Below are 27,496 nucleotides of genomic sequence, written 5' to 3'. Positions count from 1 at the left end.
CAAATACCCTTAAGACTAAAAGGTGTTGTTATTAGTTAACCAATAAGAGATGCACTTTAGGTATTCAAAATCAGCTGGCTCTCCTGACACGGCCCCTCTTAAATGCCAAGTTTGGCAATGTTTGTTGATAATCCACTGTGTGACAGATAATTATTTCCTCCATTCATCTGGCTTTTCTGTGGAGAAAAGAGCTGACTGCTTTAATCTCATGTATCTTGGAATTTGACCCATGAGCTATTTCCTGCTTTCAGTCATTTCCAAGGTTTTCAGGGCACTGATAACATCAAAACCAGAGCAATTCCAAGTTATTGCTTCGGATTTACAGAAAGGGAAGCCGCTCTGCAGTGTCGTGCGCCACTGCCCCAGTCCGCGTCCTGCTTGTTTGTTGACACACCTACTGGAAGCGGCAAACGTGTGAGGCGCATGCTGGATAGCGTCTCCCGCAGTCCTGTGGTGTCTCTTTCTAGCAGACACTCGGCTATACCAGGCAAATGGTTCTCTTGGATATACTTTGTAACCCTCTCTGGGCCGTTTCAACGGCGCTGTTGGCTCTCGTTGTGCGCTTACAGCGCAGAGCTCACTGGGATCCACAGTCCTGCGCCGTGCGGCTGACTGGGAAGACAGCTATAGTGACAGGAGCCAATACAGGTTGGTTGAACATAACATAACTATATACTACATGGCCATAATGTCGATGAAACGTTCTCAATATACAGCATCTGGAAACAATAAGTGGATACATGTCTGCTCTCTCTTGCGTGTTTCTCCAATCTGGCAATTAAAAGGATTATTATCCACGTCTAAAGTCGGTTATGATTATCTGAGAAAAAAAAAAAGAAAGAAAAGATATTATGACTTTTGTGGTCATGCATTTTGTTTTTGCATTTATGTATTTTCTTTCTTAAAGACTAATTATAGTTCAATTGGAAGGGGGGAAAACCACAAGGGCGCTCTTTGAGTGTAGACTATGTGAGCAAGATTTCTCAAGGTGGTTGTCTGGTGAGAGGAGCTGCAGAGAGGGCGAAGAAGTTACCAACAAACAATGTTTTGAACTCCGCGTTGAGTGTTTAGGCGTTCTAATTTAAGAAACCTGGGACAAAGAAAAGGGGACAAAACTATTCTGTTGCTGGATGAATTTCGCAGCATCATTAACAAACTGTCCAGATGGCTAATAGATGAGTTCATCCATGATCATTACTCACCATTATCCCCTCAATAACAAATTTTGTTGTAAAAAAAAAAAAAAAGAAATCTATTCAGATTTTTGCGTTCAAGTCCTCCAGAGTGGCATGCTTTGGTCCAAACCTGTTGTTGCAGGGAGTAGAGCAAAGCACTAAAACACAGACAAGAATAAATCAGAACAATACAGATTAAGATACTAAAAAATTACTTAATTGGCCTTGAGGAAGTGGGTACTTTGTTGTGAGGCCTTGTAAACCAAGACTGGTTTTGATATAAACTGTAGGACCGGGTCTTTGAGAGCTCCACAAAACTGGAGATGCTGAGTTCTGGAGTACCTCCAGAGAAATGACCCTCAGAAAAAAAAGGTCACTGTTTAGGGGGCTTTCCATAAACAGTGACCTTCCATTCCACTGAGACCCCAGCATGAGAGAGAGTCAGATTCAGACTGCAGCTGTTGAAAGAGCAGGATGACAGCACAACAAATTCCAACTATTCTAACTGCACTCAGTGGTCGTTTGGATATGGACCACCATGCAAAATGGGAAACAGCTGTCAGCCCGCCGACTTTTGGACCCCAGCTGTCAGATTTGACAGGCTGGGGGCGGGGGGTATTATTAACTCGGGCTTTGTGGTGTTTATGTGCTCTGTTCTGAATGAATTCAATCAAAGCGTCACAGCTTAATTCGATACAAAGTAAGTAGTATGTACTGTCTGCTCATAGGCAAGTGAGGACAAACAGGAAGTTACACATTAAACAGATAGTGGGAGCAATGCGGGCATGCGGGAGTTTATGGGTTGGATTAATCCAGATAACGCTCTGAGACCAACACTTGTGCTGAGTTAATTAACTTGAAAGGCAAGTATGAATTCCTCAGAGGATGAAATATGTGTGTTTTGGCAAATGGTTCCCATGAGCAATCTTGCCATGCCTTCATACCAATCGTTTCCTCATTCTGTCATTTTCCAAACTTCACCCATCAAATGTGTCTTTCCTGTAGATTGGGTTACACCAGCAGCATTCATCTAGCTATTATGTGTTATTATTAATCATCCTTATCTGCTTCACTTAACACTGCCGTGCTTTCGGTTCTCCTCTTCCTCTTTTTCTTCCTTGTTTCATTCACAGAAATGACATCTTCTTTTCATTATGGATTGGGCACAGTCATCATACTTAAATACCTCAAAGAGTCATGCGCATGAGATGTAACAGGACTGAGTGTGCAGAGTTGTGTCAGGCTTAGGAAAGTCTCTGACTGTCATTAAAATCTTATACAGCACATTGTTGCTGCTGTGGTTTAAAGTTTGTTAGCCCTCAGGGGCCCCAAGCAGTAGCCCGCCTTGTCTGTTAACAAGCTGTGACCTCCGCTACCTGCCCTCCAGAAATTCCACAGCCTCGTGTATTAAACATGAGCCCTCTTTTATTTGCCTTCACATACTTAAAATCACTGCTTGATTTAGACCAAACGTTTTTGACTGTGATCTTAAAAGGATTGTTTGTTCCACATTCTGGTTGATGAAAAGTCTTGGCAGTGGAGTGTTTGTGGCTGGTACTGTTACTAAAGTTGAGGTTTCAAGCTTCCCTGTTTACTTACAGCAGTGTCTTAGTAAATCATTGCATTGGACTCATTGGACCAGCCACTTTCCTGTCAGCTAGCATCAGACCTGCTTGCCTTTATCACCGGAAACACGTAGCCAGATCTTCAGTCAGCCATACTGAGCCCTCTGCAGGTTAGTCAGCCACCACTAAGGGCACCCTAGTGTTCCAGCTCCTGGTTCCCAGTCCAGCACTCCTGTTGATACCCAGCTGCTCTGCTCTCCAGATCTGCTTGTTATCCCAGCCAGCCTCTTGCCAGAAATGACCCTTAAGCAGTTCCCATTCCTGTTGCCCTGACACTAATACTGGCTAAACTGTACAGTTTACCTCGCTCCACATTATTCAGCGACACGTCAGCCCATCTGGTTTTAGCTCAGTGCGATGATCATCTGGACTCTGTGAAGAGAAAGTGCAAGTAGTTATTTTGTGGATTGCTCCGGGCATGAACACCCCCTGTTAGTGGGAGAACAGAAGAAAAGACTGGAAATAAGAAGGAGGCACTGGACAATGGCAGTCCAACTTCACAGTTACTTAGGGTGTGCTGTAGAGATTTATTTTTTTAACCCTCGTGCTACCCTCTTGCATAATCTCTCTCTGTCTGTCCGTTCGCTTGGGGTCCCAGAGACCCCAAGGGTAGCACGAGGGTTAAATGTATTTGGACATTTTTTAAAATGCATCTTTGATAGTCTATACTTGTGATTTTTTTCAGTTCCACTGAAATATTGCAACGTGTCCTTTAAAGCCTTCAGTCATTTTCATTTTGAAGCCAAACTTCAAAATTCAAGACTGACGGAAAATCTCAAAGATGAAGAGGTAAAAGATGTAGGCAGGCAGAACAAGCTGCACTGTGATTTACAGGAAAGGATTTTTTCCTTTCGGGCTCGGATTTTACAGCCGCTCTGTTTCCTCAGAAAGCATTGCAGTATCATTAAAGCACACCACTGACTCTTATAATGATAACATCAGCTGACCTTTTTTCACTGAGAAAGATCAAAATAACTGGTCGTTTTTTTTATCTTCAAAGTCCATGTTTGAAGTTGCAGTCTTCTCCCTCATCTTTGCTACGCTGAAACATCTGGGCTCACATTTGACCCGATAAATGGATGTATTTTTAAGAATCGTGTACCAGCACTGATCTCCATATTGTAAATCACTTCAGCGCAATAAAATGTCCAGTCAACGATAAAACTGAAAACCAGTATATTTGTAGTGTCTTTACTTCTTTATGCTGTCATCATTCTTATAATAATTTGTTGGCCACATTTGTACATCAGGGAACATTACACAGAGACCTGACTACAATTTTTAAAAAGTCATTTTGATTTGCTGTTGATTGATCTCTGTTATTTGAACATTGCCATTATCAAGCAGCTTATTTTTGCTCTCTCTCGTCCACTCTGATAGGGATTGGAAAGTTCATTGCCCTGGACTTTGCACGGCGTGGGGCCCGTGTTATCCTGGCCTGTCGAAGCGAAACCCGGGGCACAGAAGCACTTAATGAAATCAGGGAGAAAACGGGAAACTCTGACGTCCACCTGCGTCTGGTGGACCTTTCCTCCCTGGACTCTGTCAGAGAGTTTGCTAAGAGGATTCTAGAGGAGGAGAAAGCTCTCCACATCCTGGTCAACAATGCTGCGGTCTCAGGTGATTCATGTCCCAGGAGCACAATGTCTTTCAAAGCTGTACTAATAACATTTTGGCAAGCACAGGTGAAATAAATACAAGATAGATGGATAGATAGCCTTTATTGTCCCATAAGGAAATTTGTTTCCACAGTCTGTCACAGACACACAGTGTTTTACTCATATATGTTTTGCAGTCACAAAGCTACTGTGTCTCTCCCTTTGGACTTTTCCCAGCAGCAAACCGAAGTCTAGTTTAGCTTCACACAAGCTGGTAGAACCCTAATGCGAAAACATAAACCCCACACAGAGAACATAGTGTTCATAATTCACCATCTGTTGCACATCTGGAAGCAAGCTATGAGCCATAACTCTATGGTCTCCGCTGGAAACAGCCTTGCTGGATAACACACTGTTTACTGGATGAATAAACCAAACTAGCGTTGTTTATTAAGTTTGGCAGGTTAACCACTGTAAAAGAGAGGCATGTTCACAAGTGTTCACAAGTGATCACAGGAGGAGGCGGGTTCTTTGTGGTGACCTTAATGTTGGTGGACGTAAAGATAAGAGACTGAATCTGTGTTAGGGAGTAAGAGGTTATGTAAGCTTTGGTAGAGGTTGGGGTTTGTTGTAATGGTTATGGAATGCATCCTGTCAGTGAGGAACTCATTTATCCTATACAACATTATGTGGACAATATATTATATTATTAATATTTTTTTTAATTCCACTATCAGGTTTACCCAAACAGATTACCAAAGAGGGGCTGGAGATGACCTTTGCCACCAACCATCTGGGGCATTTTCTTCTCACTAACCTGCTGCTGGGTAAGCTCTGATGCAGCAGGCATACTGTGGATATGAAAACTGCCTGGCATTGTCATGATTTGTTAAACATCTTTTGTTTCTGCCTCTCTCCTTTCCGTCTCCTTTCCTTTCGCCACTCTGCCTGTCTCTGTTTCATTCCAGATCTGATTAAGCGTTCAGCTCCAGCCCGCATTGTCACCGTCAGCTCGGTCAACCATAAAAAGGGTCGAGTGGACTTCTCGCACTTTCATGGCGAGAACCTGGTTGATCACATGGACCAAATCTACAACCACACAAAGCTCCACAATATCATCTGCACCACTGAGCTAGCACGCAGGCTAAATGAGACAGGTGGGCTAAAATTAACTTTGGGTCATGGTGGAAATGGTATTCCAGATGTCCTTCTCTGTGACAACAAATTATAGTTCTTCATGAGTGATCCCAAGGCAATGCAAGGTCAGGCCAGTTAAAATACTGTATGTAATCCCCCCAGCGAATTCTGGGGCTCTCCTCCCAGCTGGTCATTCCTGTAAACCTTTAAGAGGAGGAGACCCTGGAGGCATCCTCACCACATTCCCGAACCACCTCAACTGGCCCCATTCAACAGTAGGAGCAGTATCTATACTCCAAGCCCCTGTACGGATGTCTGATCTCCTCACCTTATCCTTAAGGCTGAGCGCAGTCTCTTTAAGCAGGTATCTGCAATGCCATTCTTTCAGCCGTGACCCAAAGTTCATCACCAGAGATGAGGGTGGGAATGTAGATGAACTGGTAATTTGAAAATTTCAGCACACTCTTTTCAGTCCATCTCTTGCTCCATTTTACTGTCACTCTTTGGACTCTTGAACTCCGTCCATACCTGAAAAAAACCTGAAATATAAAAAGCAAATGAGAAACATTGACAATAAGTGGATAATGTGAATGTTATTATTTTTAACTCTCGTACTGTGTCCAAAGACAAACAAGCAACCAGTTACAAAGTTCTCCATCAGTTTAGCATCGCACTAGTTTAATATTGGCACCAGTGTTTGGAATAACGCCGTTTAAAAGAACGGCGTTAGGTAACGACGTTATTTTTTCAGAAACGGGGTAATCTAACTAATTACCTTCCCCGTCGTTACAACGCCGTTAACGTTACTGGACGTTAAATGCGGTGCGTTACTATGCATTGATTGAATAAACTGTGTAATCTGAACGCACCCCTGACTCACCGCTAGTGAGGAGGTGGGTTAATAACGAGGTAAGCGATTATGATTGGCTAAGGCAGAGTCATGTTTCATGGTAGCCAATCAGAGCCAGTGTTTTTACACACATGACAGCACACGCGCCACACACATACACAACAGCTAAACAGAGATTCGATGAAGCAGCAGAGATGGCGAGTCAGGAGCAATCTGACGAAAAGTTGGCATTTTCAAGGTGGAGATATAAGCACTACTTCAATAAATAAAAAAATTCATTGTGGTCAAAGGGAGGAACGTGCATGTAATGTGTACATTATGTCCAGGAGCGAAGACTTTGTTGACATCCGTTGTAAGCAACTATAATTTAATGAAGCATCTCACGATGACACACGCATCTACAAAGTGGCCAAAAGCACCGATACCTCCACCACAGATGACAGCTCGCCGTCTAAACCCTATCGAAATATAAATATTATATGTATAAATATAATATAAATATAAATATAAAATATAGCCTATATATAAATATCGAAAGTTATGTACAAACACCTGTCTGTTCTACTCATTTCAACTGACTTGTGAAAACTGCTCAAAAAAATCCAAATTCTTTGACATAGCCTATAGCAACTTTTTTTTTTTAACAGTAACGCAAATAGTTACTTTCCCTGGTAACGAGTTACTTTTATTATAGAGTAATTCAGTTACTAACTCAGTTACTTTTTGGAACAAGTAGTGAGTAACTATAACTAATTACTTTTTTAAAGTAACGTTCCCAACACTGATTGGCACCATTGTTACGGAAATGGTTCACACTTACATTACCCACCATGCAACGCTACCATCAACTGAGTCTTCACCATTGAATTTGGTGCATCTCCCTCTGGATCCAGAAGAAACTCTGTACAAAGCTTCTTCTTCTTCTTCTTTCACATATACAGTAGTACTCCACAACAATACTGGTCTTTATTGTATTGTATTCCCTCCTCTGGTCATCATCAGCCATTTATTCTTCTTCTTCGTATGTTATGAACACCTCTTCTTCCTACAGACTTACTAATATTGTCTATGCTAATATTGTGAACTTCTTTTGCCAAGGACGACTTTGTCATTTCTGCTCCAAGGTGTGTTCACACACTAAGTGGTTTGATGACACCAATTAAAGTATGAACTGTCTGTGTGTAAAACGTGTACACAGCAATAAAAAGCTGACAAGTAGTAAAACACAGATGAAGGCACTCTGGGCTTTCAACTAGCAGTGCAGCTTAAGCTTTCCCTTCTTGAGTGGAACTGAATGACTGAAATGACGATAAGAGGAAGCCTGCACTCAAGTATTTGCAATATAATATGTGCCTGTTTTTGTTATTACGCCCATCTAGGTGTCACTGCAAACTCTGTCCACCCTGGTGTTGTCATGACAGAAGTGATGAGACACTATCCGTTTTGGATCCGTTGTCTTTTCAACCTCATCGGGGTTTTCTTCTTCAAGGTACACTGTTGCATGCCACACAGCTTTTTTATTATTGTGTCATGAGCTTTGCCATTTGAGAACCTCTTCCTGATTTGTTGGCGCCTTCTTAAACACCATCACTTGGTTTACAGAGTAAAATGAGAAACGTGGTATGACAGAATCATAATCATGAACTGGCATGCTTAATGAGAGTGGAGCACTGTTTCTCAAGAAGCTCAAGCCAGAGAGCAAGACGCAGGTCTGCTATTTCTTAAACTTTGGGCGGGAGCCAGAACTGGTCCACAATAAATTCACATAATTAAAGGCATGTGGCGCCGCTGAGAGGTTTAACCTTCCTGTTGTATTTTGTAAACAGACAATTTGAGAACTCAGAGATGTTGAAAAGTATAACATACTGCTATCATCAGTGCACCATTAGAATGAAAACATACATGCAGGGAGTATTGTGCATTTTTATGTGTGGCCATGTTGCAACCATTAGCTAAAATGTTGCAGTAACTGTCTCCAACGAAGATATGTTAGTTTTATGTCATGGCTCAGAAAATAAACCTGAAGGCACAACTTAATTTTATGAGGCCGGAAGACTAAGAAAACAATGGATTAGGGCTTAGGCAAATACAGTTTCAGGTTAGCATAGAGGAATTATGCATGGCAGGAAACCTCAAACAAAGTGCAGAGATATGTGAGACTAGACTGACAAAGAATGAATAGTGGACCAGGGTGAGTGAAGTGGATTCAAGTGAGAAGGGGGATGGGATAAGGTCACGAGAGGACAACCAGCTGAACAGAACAGATGAAGCAAGAGGAAAAAAGCAAATGAATACTAAAATCTTATAGCTCCCAGAACTTCAGCTCAACTTCAATGTGCACAACAATTTTCCCAAGACCAGAAAAACAAACACCACAAAAAGCAATACCACATGTTCCACCACCGCTCCTCTGTGGTGGAACCAAACAAGCCACAAACCATACTGAGAACTGAGAAAGTTTCTGTGGTTTGTCCTTTCCATCCCTGCTGATTTTGTATTACACTACAACAGGGGTCATTTCCCTGCTACAAGATGACACATTTTCCACCGAACATCGGTGCATTCACTCACAATGTAAGGATGTGAGTAACATCGTGAATCAGTTTCACAATTCAGTCACTTTGATGATACAAAAAAATCACCCAGAAAGTCACCTCTAAATCAGTCCAATTTTTGTAGTTTTAGCTGTCTTTAGGTTTCTGATATTTCTAACTTCCCATGACCCACTGAGCATTTATAACAACTCTCCTCTCCTCTCACTGTCTATGCATTCATACAGTGGAATGTGGAAAGTATTCACAGCGCTTCACTTTTTCCACATTTTGTTGTCATTCGTTAATACACAGGATCAGATGTTACAAGCCCTTGTGCCAAGATCCCAGGCACAACACATTTAGAGGCCCTGTCCAACTGAGAAACCCTAACAAACATACGGCCATGACATATGACGATTAAACCTACGATCTAAGTGAACTAAGTAAATGCTGCTGGCTTGTATGGCCCACAGAGCAGCAGACAGATTTTGTTATGTTACAGCCTTATCCCAAAACTGATTAAATGAATTTTCCCCAAAATTCTACACAGACCACCCCATAATGACAACATGAAAAAAAAAAAAAAACATTAAAATTTTTTAGAATATTACAAATTTATTGGGCGGCACAGTGTCATGGTGGTTGGCACTGATGCCTCACAGCAAGAAGGTTCCGGGTTCGAATCCATGGGACGACTGGGCAATTCTGTGTGGAGTTTGCATGTTCTCCCTGTGTCCCATTGTCCAAAGACATGGTCGTTAGGTTCATTGGTGATTCTAAATTGGCCGTAGGCGTGCATGTGAGTGTGAATGGTTGTCTGTCTCTCTGTGTTAGCCCTGCGATGGACTTGCGACCTGTCCAGGGTGTACCCTGCCTCTCCCCCGATGACAGCTGGGATAGGCTCCAGCACCCCTCACGACCAAGCGGTCACAGAAAATGAATGAATGAATGCAAATTTATTAAAAATGAAAAACTAAGAAATCACATGCACATATGTATTCACAGCCTTTGCCATGAAGCTCAAAATTGAGCTCAGGTCCATCCTGTTTCCACTGATCATCCTTGAGATGTTTCTAAAGCTTAGTTGGAGTCCACCTGTGGTAAATTCAGTTGATTGGACATGATTTGGAAAGGCACACACCTGTCTATATAAGGTCCCACAGCTGACAGTGCATGTCAGAGCACAAACCAAGCATGAAGTCAAAGGAATTGTCTGTAGACCTCTGAGGCAGCATTCTCTTGAGGCACAAATCTGGGGAAGGGTACAGAAAGATTTCTGCTGCTTTAAAGGGGAACTACTGTTTTTTACAACCTGGACCTTATTTCTAGCATAAAATACCATAGATTACTCATCAATATCACTTTTGTTTCATTTGCACTTGTTCAGGAGATAATTAGATCAGCGTATATCCATATAGCGGGGGTGTTCAGGGCACCGAGACGCAGCCTCTGCATTATCTGCAGCGAAACTCGTTCATTTCGCCAATATTTTGTTATGATACACTAGTGCTATTCCCCTTGACGATGTCATCTCTGAGCAGCTCTGAGGTTGCGGATGAACCACAGCAGAAGCAAATTACAGGTAAACAAGCCGACCGTCGCAGGTGCGCGCGCTGCTCAGAGATGACATTGTCCAGGTCAGATATATCATCCGGGGTCTGTAGGTCATTCTACAGATGATGATAACACGTAACTCCAGACTCAACGGGAATAGCACTAGTGTATCATGACAAAATATTGGTGAAATGAACGAGTTTCAAGGCAGATAATGCGTTATTTAGAGGTTGCGTCTCGGTGCCCTGAACACTCCCACTATATGGATATACGCTGATCTAATTATCTCCTGAACAAGAGCAAATGAAACAAAAGTTATATTGGTGAGTAAACGATGGTATTTTATGTTATTTTAAATGATTCAACAAAACAATACGTTAACAATTTACAAAAATATATGCATTTACAACACATCAACAGTGACATACTGTCTCAACCCAGTACTGAGTTTCTCCTGGTTGGGAGCTGCCAGGGCTGCTGGTTTCATGGCTGGGATCTGTCTGGGCCTGATCTGGGTCTGACTTGTGCTTCTTTATAAACAAGTCTGGAATATTTCCCTTTCCTTTTCATCGTTATCTGTCCCTACACAAAATAAGACAGCCTGGTTAGACCTCAGTATTATGTTAGGTCGAATCTTAAACTATTTTTCTCCATTCTTGTGCTTTAACTTTCTTTAAAATCAACTACCAGCCTAGCCACTATAAAATTAAACTAGATTATGTAGGTTAGTCAGTCAGGTGAAGTAACTTGGCTAACGTTATACTTTTAGACCTTTACAATAACAAACAAGCTTCATGGACATTGATATAATCTCTGGGCATTTATTACAGTTTCATCTAACGTTACAGTCTAGTATGAAATCCTTATGACCTGGGTTGATTATACACTTGCTAACCAACAATGGCATGGTTTCCCCCCACATTATGTCCATATAGTGCTACATAGCTTTAGGCTAACATAACGTTAGCCTTTCATAACTTTTGCCTACTCGCACAGTGCAGCAATTGGCAACAAAATCTCTTCTCTAAATGTTTAGTCATACGGGGCTTTGATCTGATAAATGACACATAAATTCGCACAAATAAAAATATTTATTTAATTCAGCATTTCTTAGTGCAGGTGTGTGTGTGTGTCTGATAATGTCTGAGCTTATCAATAATATGGTATCACATAATTTAGCCCCCTGGGAAAGATATTTCTGCAACAGAGTCAAATATGCAGCACTCATCACCCTATCACGTAGCGAGGTGAATGCAAGCTAGCTCCTGCATGAGCCTTCAAGCAAAGCAGAGCTTCTTTTTTTTTTTTTCAAATCTCATCTTAAGTTGGTAATGTCCTTCCTAGAAGTTGGTCTCAACTGCTTTGTGAATAACGTTAAAGAAAAAACTAAGCAGTGGCCTAAGAGAAAAGCTCTGTGAATAATGTGTCCTGAACTAAGACTAAGGGTGTATTCACACCTGCCTTGTTTAGTTCGATTAAAACGAACTCAAGTTCGTTTCCTTGCTTGGTTCGGACCTTTTTGACTGGTGTGAATACAATCACTGGAACTCTGGTGCGGACCAAACAAGCGGACCGAGACCCAGCTGAGGAGGTGGTCTCGGAGCGGTTCCTACCGAACCCTGGTGCGGTTCCTTTATGGTGTGAAAGCAGCCCGACCTCGATCCGACCCAAGTTGCAAAAATCTACCTTTTTGGATTTGACGAGCTCCCGTAGTTTTCGCGCATCTATCAAGAAGCGTCTGTGTGTCTGTCTGTCTGTGGCACGCATATGTCGCGAACCGTTGGTCCGATTGATTTGAAACTGGGCAGGTGTCTCGCTACGGGCACGAAGATGTGCACTGCTAAGTTTGACGTTTTTTGGATAAGAAATGTAAAATATATCGGTAAAATAGGTTTTCTCCGCTCTAATATTTCTAGTTGCCTGATGACAGTTCTAAATTATTGCGCTGGCTCAAACGCTAGATGGTAACCATGGCAACGGAGACTCAACGTTATTTTACAGTTTACAGACAAAACATGAGTGATTTGATCATCTATCTATAAATCAAGAATTTCTTTTAACTTATTTGGTGAGTTTGTGTCTGTCTGTCTGTGGCACGCTGATTTGAAACTGGGCAGGTGTCTTTGTGGGGAGGAGACATGGGTCACGACAATGGTCACAACTGAAAAATCTTCTTCAGCTCCCACTATAGGAATACATACTTCCGACGGGCACTGCACTAGTTATGGGAAATGTAGGATAGCCCAGTGACACACACAACAGAGAGAGACACGTGAAGCAAACAAACGCAGGTAGGTTAGGTAGAGATGAGCCGTGGCTTAACCGAGCTCTGAGGAGACACGCTGCCTCCTAGATATCTGGGCAGATGTCCAGATATCTCAAATGCTGGAGAAAACACATAAAAATGCAGAAGTATATAAGATTTTTAGTAAACAAATGAGAGAGAGGGGATTCCAGCGCTCAGTTTATAAACCATATTGCTAGCATAATAACAAGTAGAGTACGCAAAGTCTCCATTGTAGCCTACGTGGGACATTTGGCTTCCTTCTTTACCCCGCCTATACGTTTACCAACCAATGGCTGAACGACCTTAGCACATGTGTTTTTGTTTATAAATTCTGGTCCGGTACCAATTAATCATAGTGTGAAAGCGAACCGCACTAAAAAAAAAAAAAGAAAAAAAAAATTGGTCCGGACCAAAGCAAGTGAACTAACGGACCTTCCTGGTGTGAATACGCCCTAAGGGTGTATTCACACCTGCCTTGTTTAGTTCGATTAAAACGAACTCAAGTTCGTTTCCTTGCTTGGTTCGGACCTTTTTGACTGGTGTGAATACAATCACTCGAACTCTGGTGCGGACCAAACAAGCGGACCGAGACCCAGCTGAGGAGGTGGTCTCGGAGCGGTTCCTAAACCCTGGTGCGGTTCCTTTATGGTGTGAAAGCAGCCCGACCTCGATCCGACCCAAGTTGCAAAAATCTACCTTTTTGGATTTGACGAGCTCCCGTAGTTTTCGCGCATCTATCAAGAAGCGTCTGTGTGTCTGTCTGTCTGTGGCACGCATATGTCACGAACCGTTGGCCCGATTTGAAACTGGGCAGGGGTCTCGCTACGGGCACGAAGATGTGCACTGCTAAGTTTGACGTTGTTTGGATAAGAAATGTAAAATATATCGGTAAAATAGATTTTCTCCGCTCTAATATTTCCAGTTGCCTGATGACAGTTCTAAATTATTGCGCTGGCTCAAACGCTAGATGGTAACCATGGCAACGGAGACTCAACGTTATTTTACAGTTTACAGACAAAACATGAGTGATTGATCATCTATCTATAAATCAAGAATTTATTTTAACTTATTTGGTGAGTTTGTGTCTGTCTGTCTGTCTGTGGCACGCTGATTTGAAACTGGGCAGGTGTCTTTGTGGGGAGGAGACATGGGTCACGACAATGGTCACAACTGAAAAATCTTCTTCAGCTCCCACTATAGGAATACATACTTCCGACGGGCACTGCACTAGTTATGGGAAATGTAGGATAGCCCAGTGACACACACAACAGAGAGAGACACGTGAAGCAAACAAACGCAGGTAGGTTAGGTAGAGATGAACCGTGGCTTAACCTGGAGCTCTGAGGAGACACGCTGCCTCCTAGATATCTGGGCAGATGTCCAGATATCTCAAATGCTGGAGAAAACACATAAAAATGCAGAAGTATATAAGATTTTTAGTAAACAAATGAGAGAGAGGGGATTCCAGCGCTCAGTTTATAAACCATATTGCTAGCATAATAACAAGTAGACCTACAGTACGCAAAGTCTCCATTGTAGCCTATTTACGTGGGACATTTGGCTTCCTTCTTTACCCCGCCTATACGTTTACCAGCCAATGGCTGAACGACCTTAGCACATGTGTTTTTGTTTATAAATTCTGGTCCGGTTGCAATTAATCACAGTGTGAAAGCGAACCGCACTAAAAAAAAAATTGGTCCGGACCAAAGCAAGTGAACTAACGGACCTTCCTGGTGTGAATACGCCCTAAAAAACAAGTGTCAGAATAGCTGCTGAAATTAGCCGGGATTCAACTGGCTAGCTGGGCTAGTTCACGCACTGGTCAACTGCTAACATTACTGATTATCAGCTCACAATATTCCCCAGCAACAAAAATCAAATGATGAGATGACTTACAATCAGGGGCGTAGCACCTAATTCTGGGCCCTGTACACTCTTAATGTCAGTGGGCCCCTATCCATGGCAGTGAAGGAGGGCAAGAGCAAAAAAAAAAGTTTTCATGGGCCCTCTCCCTACTCGGGCCCTGGGTAGTCAGGTCCCCTTTTCCCCCCACTACCACACCCATGCTTACAATTGGTGTATCAGTCTTCTTTCCATTTTCAAATGGCAATCAATAAAAAGTGACTGGTTATTTGCTACTTGTTTTTTAATCTTACACAAAACGAAAAAAAATTCAATTTTAGGCTCAGATCAAAAATACGAAATGGAAAAACGGGACACAGGACTGATTTTAATATTTAATTGGTCGGGTTTACGTGACCCGGAAGTTTTGTAATGAGTTAGATGTAACTCGATGTGACAGTCCTTCTCTCAGCGAGCGTCTGAACCGGGAAAATCTAAATCTTGCCCGGATACAGCAATCCTGTTTTTGTTCAGTAGCTATATTCTTTTTATTTGATTGGCTGCTGGTGCGTGAAAGGAGCCTCTGAACTCTACGGGAACGCGCTTGATTCAGACCTATTCCACTGTTTTAAAAAATAGCGTCGCACCTTGGTCCCCATTATCGTGGTAATTTCTCTGCGTGAGAAATACAAGGTGTGGCGTGTGAGCGTGTGAACGGGTTGAAATGCGTGTGTCTCACGCCCAATGCGTGAGACTTGAGACGTATGACTCGTTTAGAAAAAAGCTTACTTGGAAGTCGCTGCGTTTCTCATTCGCATTCCATTCATTCGAATCGCGCGCATGTTTCAACTCAACGGGACGTGCAGTGACCTGTCAATCAACTGGAGTCGTACTGGCACCTGAGGTGTCCAATCAGGTTCCAGAGGTGGTCAGCGCATCCCCCGTCCTACTCTGCCTCTGATTGTCTCATTAGTCCTCGTGCCTAAAGTTAACCAGTGTAATCAGAGAAGGCCCTGGCAGCCAGTACTGGCCGCATCAGGGGGGATTTAGAAGTGGGTATACGCAATGCTAACTGAAAAATAAGTAGGAATACGCCGTATACCTGGACTACACCAGTACTCCCCATCCAGCCTCAAGGAACTTGAGAGGTGCTGCAAAGAAGAATGGGCAAAATTGCCAAAAGATAGGTGTGCCAAGCTTGTGCATCATATTTAAAAATTCTTGAGGCTGTAATCGCTGCCAAAGTTTTGAGCAAAGGCTGTGAATACTCATGTTGATGTGATTTCTTAGTTTTCTATTTTTAATGAATCTGAAAAATCTCAAAAGAACTTTTTTCACATTCTCATTACGGGGTGTTGTGTGTAGAATTTAATCCATTTTGGAATAGGACTGTGTGGATGCCCTGATGCCCTGATGCCCTGTATGTTACTAAATCATATGCTACACTTGATATTAACTCTGTGTCCCTGCCCCATCTCCCTCCTCTGCTGTTGTGTCTTTACACAGCTTAAAGTAGATGGGTCCCCTGTTGGGTCTGCTCAAGGATTCTACATTTTTATAATCCAGTTTTGATAGTGAGCCAATGCAGAGCTCTAAGAACAGGTGTAAAGTGTCCCGACCCCAGCGAGAACATGCAGAGCTGCATTCTGAGTTAACTTAAATGGCCACACAGCTTATTGTGGAATACTGGAACATAGACCATTACTAAAGTCTGATAGCTTTTCATCAGATGTTGACAGAAAAATTTGATGTTTCAAGTTTCAAAACCTTGAAACAGGCCTGTGTCAGTGACACAAAGAGCAGCCTCTCCTGTAGGTGAGTCATTAACATTAGCCTGGATAGGTTGACCCATTTTTCTAAGTTATATAATAAACTTTTATGGTCAACAGTGTCAAAAGTGTCCCTGAGATCCAAGGACTCACAAGCAGATCATTTATCACATTCTAGATAGTAGTTCTTATCGAGGAACACACCAACACTGCCAAGGTAAAGTCAGGCAGGGCAAGAAACTCTGATGTGTATCTGTGATTTCTGTCTACATATATGCTCCACAACTGCTACAATGGACATCCATCAGAGAGTTTCTGATTTGTATTTGCACTTGAAGAGATTTCTATTGTAGTTTTTGTTGAATCCACTTCCCTCTTCTCCATCTTTGTCTCCCTCTCAGTCTCCAGAAGAGGGTGCAGTCAGCCCAATCTACTGCGCCGTAGCCGAAGAATTAGAGGGGGTCACTGGGAAGTATTTTGACAGCGACTGCTCCCTGGTTCTCCCTGCCCCTTTGGCTCGAGACGCTGCCCTCGCGGTCAAGGATTTCGAGGTCTGTGAGAGACTGACATCAAAGCTCTGAGACAGCTATCTGGCAAAATAACAGCAAGGGGGTCAAATACCACCTCCTCACTGCACTTCTTCGCTAAGTCTGATATGATGTGAGCAGCTGCCTTTGCAGACTTTGCAGACACTTCTATGACCATTAAGTGTATTATTCCTGTATAAAGAAATAAACATTTACTAAAATAAAACTTTGTCATTAATATAAATATGGTCAATCGCTTTGTAAAACAGTAGTATAACAACTGTCCTACTAAACTTATTTTCCTGGGAGTGTTGTGACGTCGGTGTGAACGTGTGAAATGAAAACGAGACAGATGCTGACACCATGTGGCCGGTAAGCTGACATGATTCCTCAGAAATGACAACAGAAAAACCCAGATTGACTTAATAACTTCCCTTTAATGACTGATTCATTACAACACAATAAAACATTCAGTTCTTCTTGAAGAATTTATACAGAGTTCATCCCCTCGTGACTTAGGCCTCACTACTGGGCTGCGGAGACAGGGATAATGAGAGAATGTTATGGTTACTGACGAGGCTTTTAATCAAAGCGTCATCACTAGAGTCTATTTAAGTCTTGATAATAAAAATGTTACAAGGTCAAAGCTTTATTATTTTATTCTTATGAATGTGTCTATGCATCAATCAAATACCTTTCTGACGCTCCTCTACTATTTCGTGGATGATCTCTTCAAGCACCGGAGCCACGTGATCCAGCTGTTTGGGTGAAAGACGGACAGCAAACTCCACGGTTTTATCCTGGACACAAAGACGCATGTGTTACATGACAGGGTTGTTTTGTAGTGTGCCGGTTGAAAACAACACCAGTGTATGTGTGTGTGTGTGTGGGTGTGTTTGCGTGCGTGCATGCGTGCTCACAGGATTTCCACCATGTTCCATCTGAGGAACCTGTTGAACGGTGACCTCTTCAAACTGACTGTCCTCTGATCGAGGCTCCATGTCCTTCCTGCCTTCTCGCTCCTGCAGCAAGGACGCACAAACACAAAACAGACTTAGGCATATGTACGGAAAAATACAAAACTACTGTCATACAGAGGAGACAACGTGTGGTCATTCTTTTGCCCGAAGATGTATGTATAAATGTGAGTGAATACATAGATTTGTCTTTTATCAGTAAACTCCTGTGTCTGTTTCCTGAGCTGTGGAGAGGTTATCAGCTTATTGTACTAACTGGGACCTGCTGGAAACCAGAAAAACACAACACTATACCTAGAAAATTGAGAATCTTTCCTTCCTAGTCTTCAGTTGGATACAACTTTCAAAGCTGCTGGTTTGTCCAATAATTATTTCTTCTTTAAATATTGGGTGCAGGGGTGTAGCACCAAATTCTGGGCTTAATGTCAGTGGGCCCCTATCCATGCCAGTGCACGAAGCGCACGAGCAAAAAATAAATAAATAAAATTGGGGCATGAGAAGAAAAGGAGAAGAAAGGAAAAAGGGACAATCCAAGCAATCGTGGAAAAAAGAGCCCCCATAACCTAAGATCACCATCATCATCTAATTCGTTGTTTTGTACACCAAAACTCAAATATGTATAATTTGTCAGAGAAGATACAAAATAAAAATAAAAAGAGTGGGTCATAATAATAATAATAATTCAGACACTGGAACCTGAGAAGAAGAAATGGGGAAGAAATTTGGAATAAATGGCGTAAAACTGCTGAATGATAATCACGTTAACTGATGGCCTAAATATTTACAGATTATTACCCTTTCAGCCTTATTTGCTACATACAATAAAACTTAATCACATCTTGTAGTCCTACTGATGGACATCAAGCAGAGCCACAGGACAATATAACGTTCACGTCACAAACAAGTATGTCATTATTGTTCCATGTCGAGCTGTTGAATTGGATTAATTTCCAAGATAATTCTTGTTGTGGAGATTAATATTTTTTTCCATGACATGTCAGAAAACAGTTTAAAATTCCAAACAAACGATAATTTTCTAGAGCATTTTTCGTTTGAACATATTAAGATAGTAAGCTCACTTGAAAGAAATTAATTCCTCTCATTTAAGAAGATTCAACCGGTGGATGGTAGCCATTTGTGTTTACATAAATTACAGGGATTATAAACCAATTAATGATTGGTGTAATAGCTGATTACATTTGTGTTGCTTGGATGAGCAATTAAGTGACTCATTCTTTCAGCTCCAGTTTGGGTCAACTTCTGCGCACATGCTTATTACCTTCATCAGCATCATCTCCTTTGGGCTGAAGAAAGTGATGTGACCTTCTGTCCTCTCGACCAGCAGTGCCATCATGCACGCCAGCACCACACAAGCAGCCACGGCTCCGCGCATGCTCATTCTGCTCTCTCCTAGACACAAACACACATGTTGGTCAATGCAGAACAGTAGGGTCACACAATGCAGTCTATGTTTCCACATGACAAGGGGTGAGCGGCCTTGAGTTCAGGCAATGTGCAGAAATTATGGAAAGCCTTCTCAGCAGTGGAAAGGATAGGTGACAGTGAAAACAGGTCAACTTTTGACACGAGGTGAAGAGTGTGTGTACCAGAAACTATGCGTGTGCCATAACTGAGAGCAGCAGAGAGAAGGACGCAGGGTGTCCCATGCTTATGCAAGGGAGAGGTTGACAAATAGAGATAGGAAAGAAGTGTGGGGGTTACGTGAGGCAGAACAACAGCCTACTCCACAGACAAGAGAGATAAGAAGTCTGAGCAAACCGGCCATACTTACAACAACAAGACAGCTCTGTACACAAATGCAAGCGGGTGAAGGCAAGACGTCAAAGAGGAGAAAGGCAGAAGGAAGAGAGAGCGAGGGAAAGCCCGAGGGACAGCAGGGGAGAGGCAGAGAAGCAGAAGAAGCCATATGTTACTCACGTGCTGTTTCAGCCTTGGTCAGTAGCTTGGGGAAGTGTGTTTCAGGATGAGCAGAGTTCCACTGGTCTGAGCGTCTGCTTGTCCCAGTCAGCCTTTATATCAAGCCCTCTCCTGATCCCTAAGCTTTTTACTGTCCTCCCTCACATCCGCTCCTCAACAGGCTGCTTCAAGCACTCTCCTCCATGCTCCTGGAAACGCAGACATTACTCAGGAATTTTTTTATTAGCATAGTAAGCCCACCATGCTGTATCTATGCTGGCCTTGACAAGACTGACGAACTGACAAACTGACAACTAACTTTGTGTTTCCGAATAGTGTTCTACGGCCGCTGAATAAGTTTGATGTCCTGCTGTATTGTGAATTCCAGGATCCTCAGAGAACAGAAAGTAAATCACTCATCATTCATGACAGAAAATAAACACATTAAGAAGAAGATGAAACAAATTGTAAAAATGACAAAATCAAGAAGCAAAGTTTAATCTGTAAATGACCTCATTCATTTGGGTCACCAAATTAAATGCTGAAAGGAAGTAGAGCCAGGAGACAATGTGCCCAAAGAGGTCAGGTCGTAAATTATCTGCTCCAAGTTATTATCTACCACTAAATTGTTATTTGTGCGCATGCAGATCCGCATACACCTGTCACTTGGTAACCTCATGACTCTGAGGAACTTTATTGATGCTTTTTTTCCTAAATATGACGCGTAACTGCTGAATACTCTGCTGAAGTGTTCAGGTAAAAACATTGCCATTGTTCTGTCTGCTTTATTGCCGTTCAGGCACACGAGTGTGGCTCTTCTAAAGCATTTTACACACGTCCACAATGACGCAAAAGCTCTTGTTACATTTTTCTCTCACCTAGCATCAGGACATTTATATTATGTAGTTATGATATTTTTATACTTATATATCGTTCAGTGACGTCATGTTTTCTAGTATTTTAGTATTTCTAAGATATCCAAGTCTTTGGACTGAAGAGATTGAATGACACACATCACCTCAGTAATAGACATGCGTAGACAATAGATGTGGTTTAAAATGTATTTTTATATTTTAATTATCTTAGTTTGTTAGATGAACATGTCACTACTTCGCTGACTAAGTACTGCAGTTGTAGTGGACTTCCCCGTTAATGGATGCATCTGGTTATATTCTATGTTTTTCTTTAAAAACAACAACTTGATCCTACTTCAGTGATACAGGTTTTAGGAAGCTGAAGCCCAGTTCATTCCAGACGACCACCAAATACGTGCAGTAGTCAATGGCAAGAGACAAACTTTTTAAAAACCATTTAAATTGTGCACTTATGATGTTTGTCAGTTTAAAAAGAAAAGTCAAAGATAGATAGATAAAACAGATTCTCCGCCGGATCTCGCGATATTAGATCGTTGTCACGGGATTTGGGTCATGTGGCAGCCTGCTGAAAGCTGAAAACGTGTGAGCTCCGTCTTTTTCCCGAGGTGAAGCTGCGGAGCAGACACGCGTTGCGTGCTGCTGCAGAGATTTTCAAATCATGGTAAGAGAAGAGGTGCTGGGTGGATAGATCTAGTTGCATATTTTAGTTCATATGATACAATGAAAGGCTATTTGTAATAACTGACTTTTAAAGAACAGAAATGACTAGTTTTACATGTTTAACGCTCTGGAGTTGAAGGCCTTCAGAGGAGCTGTTAGCCGCCTATGTAGCTAACATTAGCTAAAAAAAATTGTATTTAGCTTGAAGTATAGAAACTGCCACTACTGTCGAGAGACCGGGGCATATGTATTAATCGCAGTCGTGTTAAACTTAGTGGTGCATACTTTGAGCCCGTGTAAAATGAGTTAGCGTTGGTGTTCCTGGGCTATGCTAGGCTGGTAGCATATGTTAGCTTACGTTACGTACGGGCCCAGGTCAACACGTGGGTTCACCAAGACGACCTCGTGGTTACCAGTAGTGATTAATAAACGCGTTTAAAGTACAGATCTTATTAACGGAGTTATTATTGCATTTAAATATATTGCATAGTTGACACTAACATTACATTTATTCCTTAAATAAGACTAACTTACGCCTTAACGGGTTATCACGTGGATTCTTGGTAAACACTTTAACTGTTGGAAGTTTTTACAAACAGCTTTGATTGTTGTCATGTGTTACCTCAAGTCGTGATTTGTCGGTCTCCCTCCTCAGTCCTCTCCATTTATTTCCCCCAGGTGTTGTTACACGTGTTGTTCGAGCACGCGGCAGGCTACGCGCTGTTCGCCATCAAAGAGGTGGAGGAGATCGGCATGCTGCTTCCTCAGGTTTGTCTTCTCTCCTCGCCACTCCTTGCCGGATCACGCTGTCCTTCGCACGGAGCAAGGCTAACCGTGTGTTTTTTATTTTATTTTTTATTATTGTTCAGGTTGAGGAGAGCGTACTGAACCTGGGGAAGTTCAACAGCATGGTGAGCCTGGCTGCTTTCTTCCCCTTCAAGTCAGCACAGGGTGCACTGGAGAACATGAACGCCATCTCTGAAGGCAAGTATTTATTTATTTATTCAGTTCGCCCTGACCCCGATTTAAAGGATCCTCAGTTGTAATGATGTTTTATAATCTGTCAATCCACTGAGTTGAAGTGCTGACAATTTAATATCAACCCTGAACATCTGAGGAACACCATAATGGATAAAACGTCTGTACTAGCAAGCTACATTCGAGATCTCTGAATGCTTGTATTAATTTGGAGTCTCTCTTGAGAACAGTTATTGGTTAACTTGTCCATCCATGGCAGAATGCACATGGTCTACACTCAGTTGCCTGTTCATTAGGTACGGCCCAGCTCTAAACCCGGGCTTTTTCGTTTTGTTAAAATAACTGAAAATAACGTTTATTTTTACAATCCTGTTTTAGTCAGTGGGCTAGGCTAGAATCCGTAACGGTACATAATGCACGATGTTGTGGCAAATGAGTGTATACTTTAAAAAATTGTATACGTAGATAAGTAACCTCCGTTTGTTCACTCGCAGGTGTGGTTCACGCCGACCTGAAGTTGTTCCTAGAGACAAATCTGCCTCGCACTGGAAAAAAGAAAGCCGTGTTGGGGGTTTCCGATGGCAAGATCGGAGCAGCTTTACAAGAAGAATTTAGCCTTTCTATCCAGACTGGAGGAGTGGTGGCCGAGATAACCAGAGGTGAGGAAAGGGTTCACCGTTGCCATGTGTCTGTAGATGTAAGGGGCTTGGAGCAAGACATTTCTGTTGCTATTAAACGTGGCGTGTTGTGATGCGAATTTGATCCTGATATTTATGAAGGTTATTACTGAAAATCTGAACAGCCACTGGACGTGCGCTGTCCCACCACTGCCCCTCTAAACCCAGACAAACCCTCTTAATCTGTCCTGTCCTGTCAGGCCTGCGTCTGCACTTCCACTCCCTGGTGAAGGGTCTGACCGGCCAGGCTGCCTCCAAGGCGCAGCTGGGTCTCGGCCACAGCTACTCCAGAGCTAAAGTGAAGTTCAATGTCAACAGGGTCGACAACATGATCATCCAGTCCATTGCTCTGTTGGATCAGCTGGACAAAGACATCAATACTTTCTCCATGCGCGTCCGGTAGGTTTCTCTCGTCACACACTGAAAAATACTGCTGCTTGATAGGAGGACGTTTTGTTTGCTCAAGGCCTTGGTTGACACGGAGTCGTCAGTTGTAAAATTTAACGTCTACCTCAGTTTTTTTTGCGGTTTCTATGATAAATTAACTCCAATATTTTGAATGTGTTTGTAGTTAACACATTAAGTTTTGAGTGTCCTCCTAATGCTTACCACAGACGGCACACTCTGGAGTGCTGACTGTATAGGAACGGGAGGCACATTAACTGGTGTCTGGTGGGGCACTGCTGTTGGGTGGAACAGCTTGCCGCGTGCATTTACTCACCAAAACGCGCTGCCGATGTTTGTGGATCGAGAGGTCTGTGGTGGCTTCACAGGTGTTTTAATGCATTTCTTTTTGGTCTACAGTGAATGGTACGGCTACCACTTCCCAGAGCTGATCAAAGTAGTTCCCGACAACTCGATGTACTGTCGCTTGGCTCAGCTCATTGGCAACAGGAAGGAGCTGTCAGAGGAGAGCCTGGAGAGCCTGGAGGAGGTGGTGATGGACAGCGCCAAGGCTCAGGCCATCCTGGATGCGTCTCGCTCGTCTATGGGTCAGCACACTGAATCTTACATCAGAGTATAGACATGCTTTGGGGCCCCTTTTTTGCCCACCCTGGACCCATAATCGTCCTTGGTGCCTAACACAGGGGGGTAGAGTATCTCTCTCATAAACCTGTAGTGAAGGCACAAATCTTCACTGCGGATCCTGTCGGGAGAAACAACCTTTGCTGCGTGCAGTATTATAGATGTGGCATTGTCATGAATGTTAACACTCGGATCTGTTTTCTCCAGGTATGGATATCTCCCCCATTGATCTGATCAACATTGAGAGGTTCTCAAACCGTGTTGTGTCTTTGGCTGCTTATCGGCTGGAGCTGCAGGAGTATCTGCGTTCCAAGATGAGCCAAGTGGCTCCAAACCTGGCAGCCTTAATCGGAGAAGTGGTAAGCAGTCGTATATATTTATAGAAATCTATAGTTTGACATTTATGACCAATGATGTTATACCAAAATCTGTCAATCCACTGAATCTGTGTGATGAACAACATACCCGGTGCTGATGGTCAGCCTGATTTGCGTTGAGATCAAAAACAAATGCCTTGTAATTAGTGGGTGAGACTGACCCGGTTTATCTCCCGTTCAGGTTGGAGCTCGTCTGATCTCCCATGCCGGCAGTCTAACCAACCTGGCCAAGTACCCGGCGTCGACCGTTCAGATCCTGGGAGCAGAGAAGGCCCTGTTCAGGTACTGGGGCTCCCCCTCCCTGCTGGGGAAAACAGTGGTTGCAGTGATGGCAGGGCTGGGCTGGAGCAGAGCAGGGTGACTGGAGGAGACAAACACTTAAGGTCTCCTCTGGAGTGATCCCTCTCGGCCAAATGCACCCCCACAGTCTGAGCAGCCACTCACAGCACAGAGGTAGAAAATGAGATCATGATTCAACATGTTGGTGTGATTACTGATTGACACATAGTAGCAGTGAGTTAGAGCCGAGTCCAAGTAAAGTTAGACCGAAACTATTTCACATGTAGTAGTAAACTTCAGGCTATTTAATTCATGTCATAGGATTTAGTTGGACGAAATCTACTAAACACTTCTTCAGGTTGCTTCTATACTCAGATCATTTAAAGTAGCAGATACATTTGCCATAATACAATTTGTGTAGATTAACACAAATGTCAGAAATACTAGCCTTTTAATTAGTACTACAGATTCTGTCATCGCCCAAAACACATTTGCTTCCATGTTACTTGAAATTTCCCGTTAGTCCTGAATGTGAGCAGCTGTATTTTCACACAGAGCCCTAAAGACACGAGGCAACACCCCCAAGTACGGCCTCATCTTCCACTCGACCTTCATTGGACGCGCAGCTGCCAAGAATAAAGGCCGCATCTCCAGATACCTGGCAAACAAGTGCACCATCGCCTCCCGTATCGACTGCTTCTCTGGTGAGTGGCGGCCTTTTGCAGAACGACGGATTCATTTAATTCCTGTGTTTTAATTCAGATTTCTTGTGGCATAATTGCGATGATGCAGATATTTTTCGTCAACAGTATTCAACCCTCGGGTTGATGTTGAGAAGCTATTTCCTGAGCAGAGCCGCGTGTCTTTTGGGACGCCGATAAGCCCACTTTAATCCCACGACGGCTTTGTTTTGATCTTCGTCTTGTTTGCCTTCTTACAGAGCTACCCACAAGCGTGTTTGGCGACAAGCTGCGCGAACAGGTGGAGGAGCGTCTGTCTTTCTACGAGACGGGGGATGTGCCACGGAAGAACGTGGATGTCATGAAAGAGGCTGTGAAAGAGGTGAGCATAAAAATGTACCTCGACTTGGGTCTAATGTATGAGAAGACACAAATTAGTTTCTTGGAACAGCAAATCTGTTTTCATAGTTTGGAAAAAGGCATACATTCAGTATGTTAATGCTGCGAATGATGACGACAAGTCTTTCCCGACCTTGCTGTGAGGGTAAATACTGATTTAATGAGCCTGACGCAGCCGCGGTGACTCTTTAGTGAATGTCTGTTGCTTTCGTCCGGATTGTAATAGTTGTTTTTCTCCCTCCCCTCCATCTAAGGCTACTGACGTCGCAGCCGAGCTAAAACGCAAACTGGAAAAGAAAGAAAAGAAACGCAAGAAGCGTGAGAAGAAGTTGGAACAACTAGAAGCAAATGGAGAAACCAACGGCGACGCTGAGGTGAGCTTTGGTTTTAGGATTTGCTCTCCGCATGTTTTGATTTGAGAGTGGACCCACACACATGGTCTTTTCTCAGTGTACGACATGCTAAATCATCCTGACTCCGAACCATTGGCTGGTCCCAATCAGTGGGCCTGATCACTGAAGAGAGTCACACACACACACGAGCGTCTTTAAACAATTGGGCCAGACATTAGCGAGACATTATTCCCTGACTGTTTTATTTCGTCCTTGAAGGTGGAGAACGGAGACGCGGAGACCCCCGTCGTGAAGAAGAAAAAGAAGAGACAGGCAGCCGAGGAGATGGAGGTGGAGGCAGAGAACGGGGCAGAGGAGACTCCAGGCAAGAAGAAAAAGAAGCGAAAATCTGAGGAAGCGGCTGCCACAGATGACGGAGCAGAGGAAACCGAGACTCCAGCTAAGAAGAAGAAGAAACAAAAAACTGAGGTCGCAGAGCCAGCAGACGAGACCCCGGAAACGCCTGTGAGCGAGAAGAAAAAGAAGAAAAAGAAAAAGGAGGCCGCAGAGTAAACCGGAGTACGGCCAGAGACTGAATCTTTATTTTTGTGTACAGCTTATTTTTATTCCTTTTTACATTTATCTGAGGCTAGTTTATGTTGAAGCTTTATGTTGTACTGTATTCATGCTTATAACTGTGCCTTGAAGAAAATGAAATTTAATTTGACCACTGTAAATAAATTTGTCTACCAAAGTTGTCTGTTCCTGATCACATTTGTTTTCTGTTTAAGAATTATACATATCTACACTATTCTGAATTCTGAACAATTGGATCAAATCATTGTTTTTAAGTTCAATTCCCTTTAAGATGGTAAGTTTTTAATAAAACCATTTTTTTTTTTTTTTCTCAACATTTGGACAGATAAGTCCACTTTTACTTGCCAGCTTTTAATTTGTTTAAGGAGAAAATGTGTTAAGTCAGTGGTTATGAACATAAGATGTGTATAGAAACATCTATTTACATTTGAATGGGTATGATTACAAACTTGGGAGTGAAGGTTGTGAAGACACAAGGGCCCTCTGTGCTTCGGTGTTCTTCAGGATCTTGTCCAGAGAGTATCTGTCTTCCTCAGGGACAATCTTTGTCCACAGGTTCAGAAAGTCCTTGTGTAAAGTCAGTTCACTGAGGACCATCTGCCCATGTCTGTGGACCATTACAATTTTCATTCAGAGTGAATAATGAATTAATTTGGCTCTAAATCTTGACATGTCGGTTTATAGAATTCAGTGGTTCACTTAGCTGTCAGTGCAGCGTCCACAGACATTTTGGAGACAGCAGTGAGGAAGTGTTCAGTGTAGAGAAGATGTGAGCTGCTCCAGTGTTATCCACCAGCTGGTGCAGGTGTTGTGCCATGCTCTCT

The 27,496-nt window shown here is 42.8% G+C and overlaps 3 protein-coding genes across 4 annotated transcripts; 2 read left to right on the top strand and 1 right to left on the bottom strand.

Annotated features, from left to right (window-relative positions):
* Nucleotides 1-313: 313 nt before the first annotated feature.
* LOC311486323 (retinol dehydrogenase 12) lies at nucleotides 314-17,085 on the top strand. The gene is made up of 6 exons (XM_084542136.1): nucleotides 314-648; nucleotides 4,181-4,420; nucleotides 5,136-5,225; nucleotides 5,367-5,555; nucleotides 7,765-7,874; nucleotides 16,773-17,085. Exons 1-6 carry the CDS (start codon nucleotides 492-494, stop codon nucleotides 16,950-16,952), a joined length of 966 nt encoding a protein of 321 aa, XP_084398262.1. The 5' UTR covers nucleotides 314-491; the 3' UTR covers nucleotides 16,953-17,085.
* A 243-nt stretch (nucleotides 17,086-17,328) lies between these two features.
* mlnl (motilin-like) lies at nucleotides 17,329-20,178 on the bottom strand. Of its 2 annotated transcripts, XM_084542647.1 has the most exons (5): nucleotides 19,814-20,178; nucleotides 19,155-19,285; nucleotides 17,819-17,920; nucleotides 17,593-17,698; nucleotides 17,329-17,431 (listed from the first exon to the last, which is right to left on the bottom strand). In XM_084542647.1, exons 2-5 carry the CDS (start codon nucleotides 19,272-19,274, stop codon nucleotides 17,424-17,426), a joined length of 336 nt encoding a protein of 111 aa, XP_084398773.1. In that variant the 5' UTR covers nucleotides 19,275-19,285; nucleotides 19,814-20,178; the 3' UTR covers nucleotides 17,329-17,423. The 2 variants fall into 2 exon arrangements, with proteins under 2 accessions (XP_084398773.1, XP_084398772.1); XM_084542646.1 differs by lacking the exon at nucleotides 19,814-20,178 and having other exon boundaries at nucleotides 19,155-19,707.
* A 1,089-nt stretch (nucleotides 20,179-21,267) lies between these two features.
* nop56 (NOP56 ribonucleoprotein homolog) lies at nucleotides 21,268-26,829 on the top strand. The gene is made up of 12 exons (XM_084543586.1): nucleotides 21,268-21,328; nucleotides 22,006-22,095; nucleotides 22,197-22,311; nucleotides 22,800-22,964; nucleotides 23,183-23,381; nucleotides 23,787-23,974; nucleotides 24,216-24,367; nucleotides 24,567-24,667; nucleotides 25,220-25,368; nucleotides 25,605-25,726; nucleotides 25,998-26,117; nucleotides 26,355-26,829. The coding sequence occupies exons 1-12, from the start codon at nucleotides 21,326-21,328 to the stop codon at nucleotides 26,646-26,648; spliced, it is 1,698 nt and encodes a 565-aa protein (XP_084399712.1). The 5' UTR covers nucleotides 21,268-21,325; the 3' UTR covers nucleotides 26,649-26,829.
* Nucleotides 26,830-27,496: the final 667 nt, after the last annotated feature.

The sequence above is a fragment of the Chelon labrosus genome (genome assembly GCF_963514085.1).
Source record: "Chelon labrosus genome assembly, chromosome: 4".
Taxonomy (NCBI): Eukaryota; Metazoa; Chordata; class Actinopteri; order Mugiliformes; family Mugilidae; genus Chelon; species Chelon labrosus.
The sequence above is the reverse complement of the archived record's forward strand: the minus strand, read 5'-3'. Positions and strand labels throughout refer to the sequence as shown.

Coding starts and splice junctions, on each gene's coding strand:
- nop56 (XM_084543586.1), top strand. Junction 22,096..22,196: donor TCGGCATGCTGCTTCCTCAG/GTTTGTCTTCTC, acceptor ATTATTGTTCAG/GTTGAGGAGAGCGTACTGAA. Junction 23,382..23,786: donor ACTTTCTCCATGCGCGTCCG/GTAGGTTTCTCT, acceptor TTTGGTCTACAG/TGAATGGTACGGCTACCACT.
- LOC311486323 (XM_084542136.1), top strand. CDS start 492: ATGGTTCTCTTGGATATACTTTGTAACCCTCTCTGGGCCGTTTCAACG. Junction 649..4,180: donor AGTGACAGGAGCCAATACAG/GTTGGTTGAACA, acceptor CCACTCTGATAG/GGATTGGAAAGTTCATTGCC. Junction 4,421..5,135: donor CAACAATGCTGCGGTCTCAG/GTGATTCATGTC, acceptor TTCCACTATCAG/GTTTACCCAAACAGATTACC.
- mlnl (XM_084542646.1), bottom strand. CDS start 19,355: ATGTGGAAACATAGACTGCATTGTGTGACCCTACTGTTCTGCATTGAC. Junction 17,921..19,154: donor AGGAGATGATGCTGATGAAG/GTAATAAGCATG, acceptor TCCTTGCTGCAG/GAGCGAGAAGGCAGGAAGGA. Junction 17,699..17,818: donor TGGAACATGGTGGAAATCCT/GTGAGCACGCAT, acceptor CTTTGTGTCCAG/GATAAAACCGTGGAGTTTGC.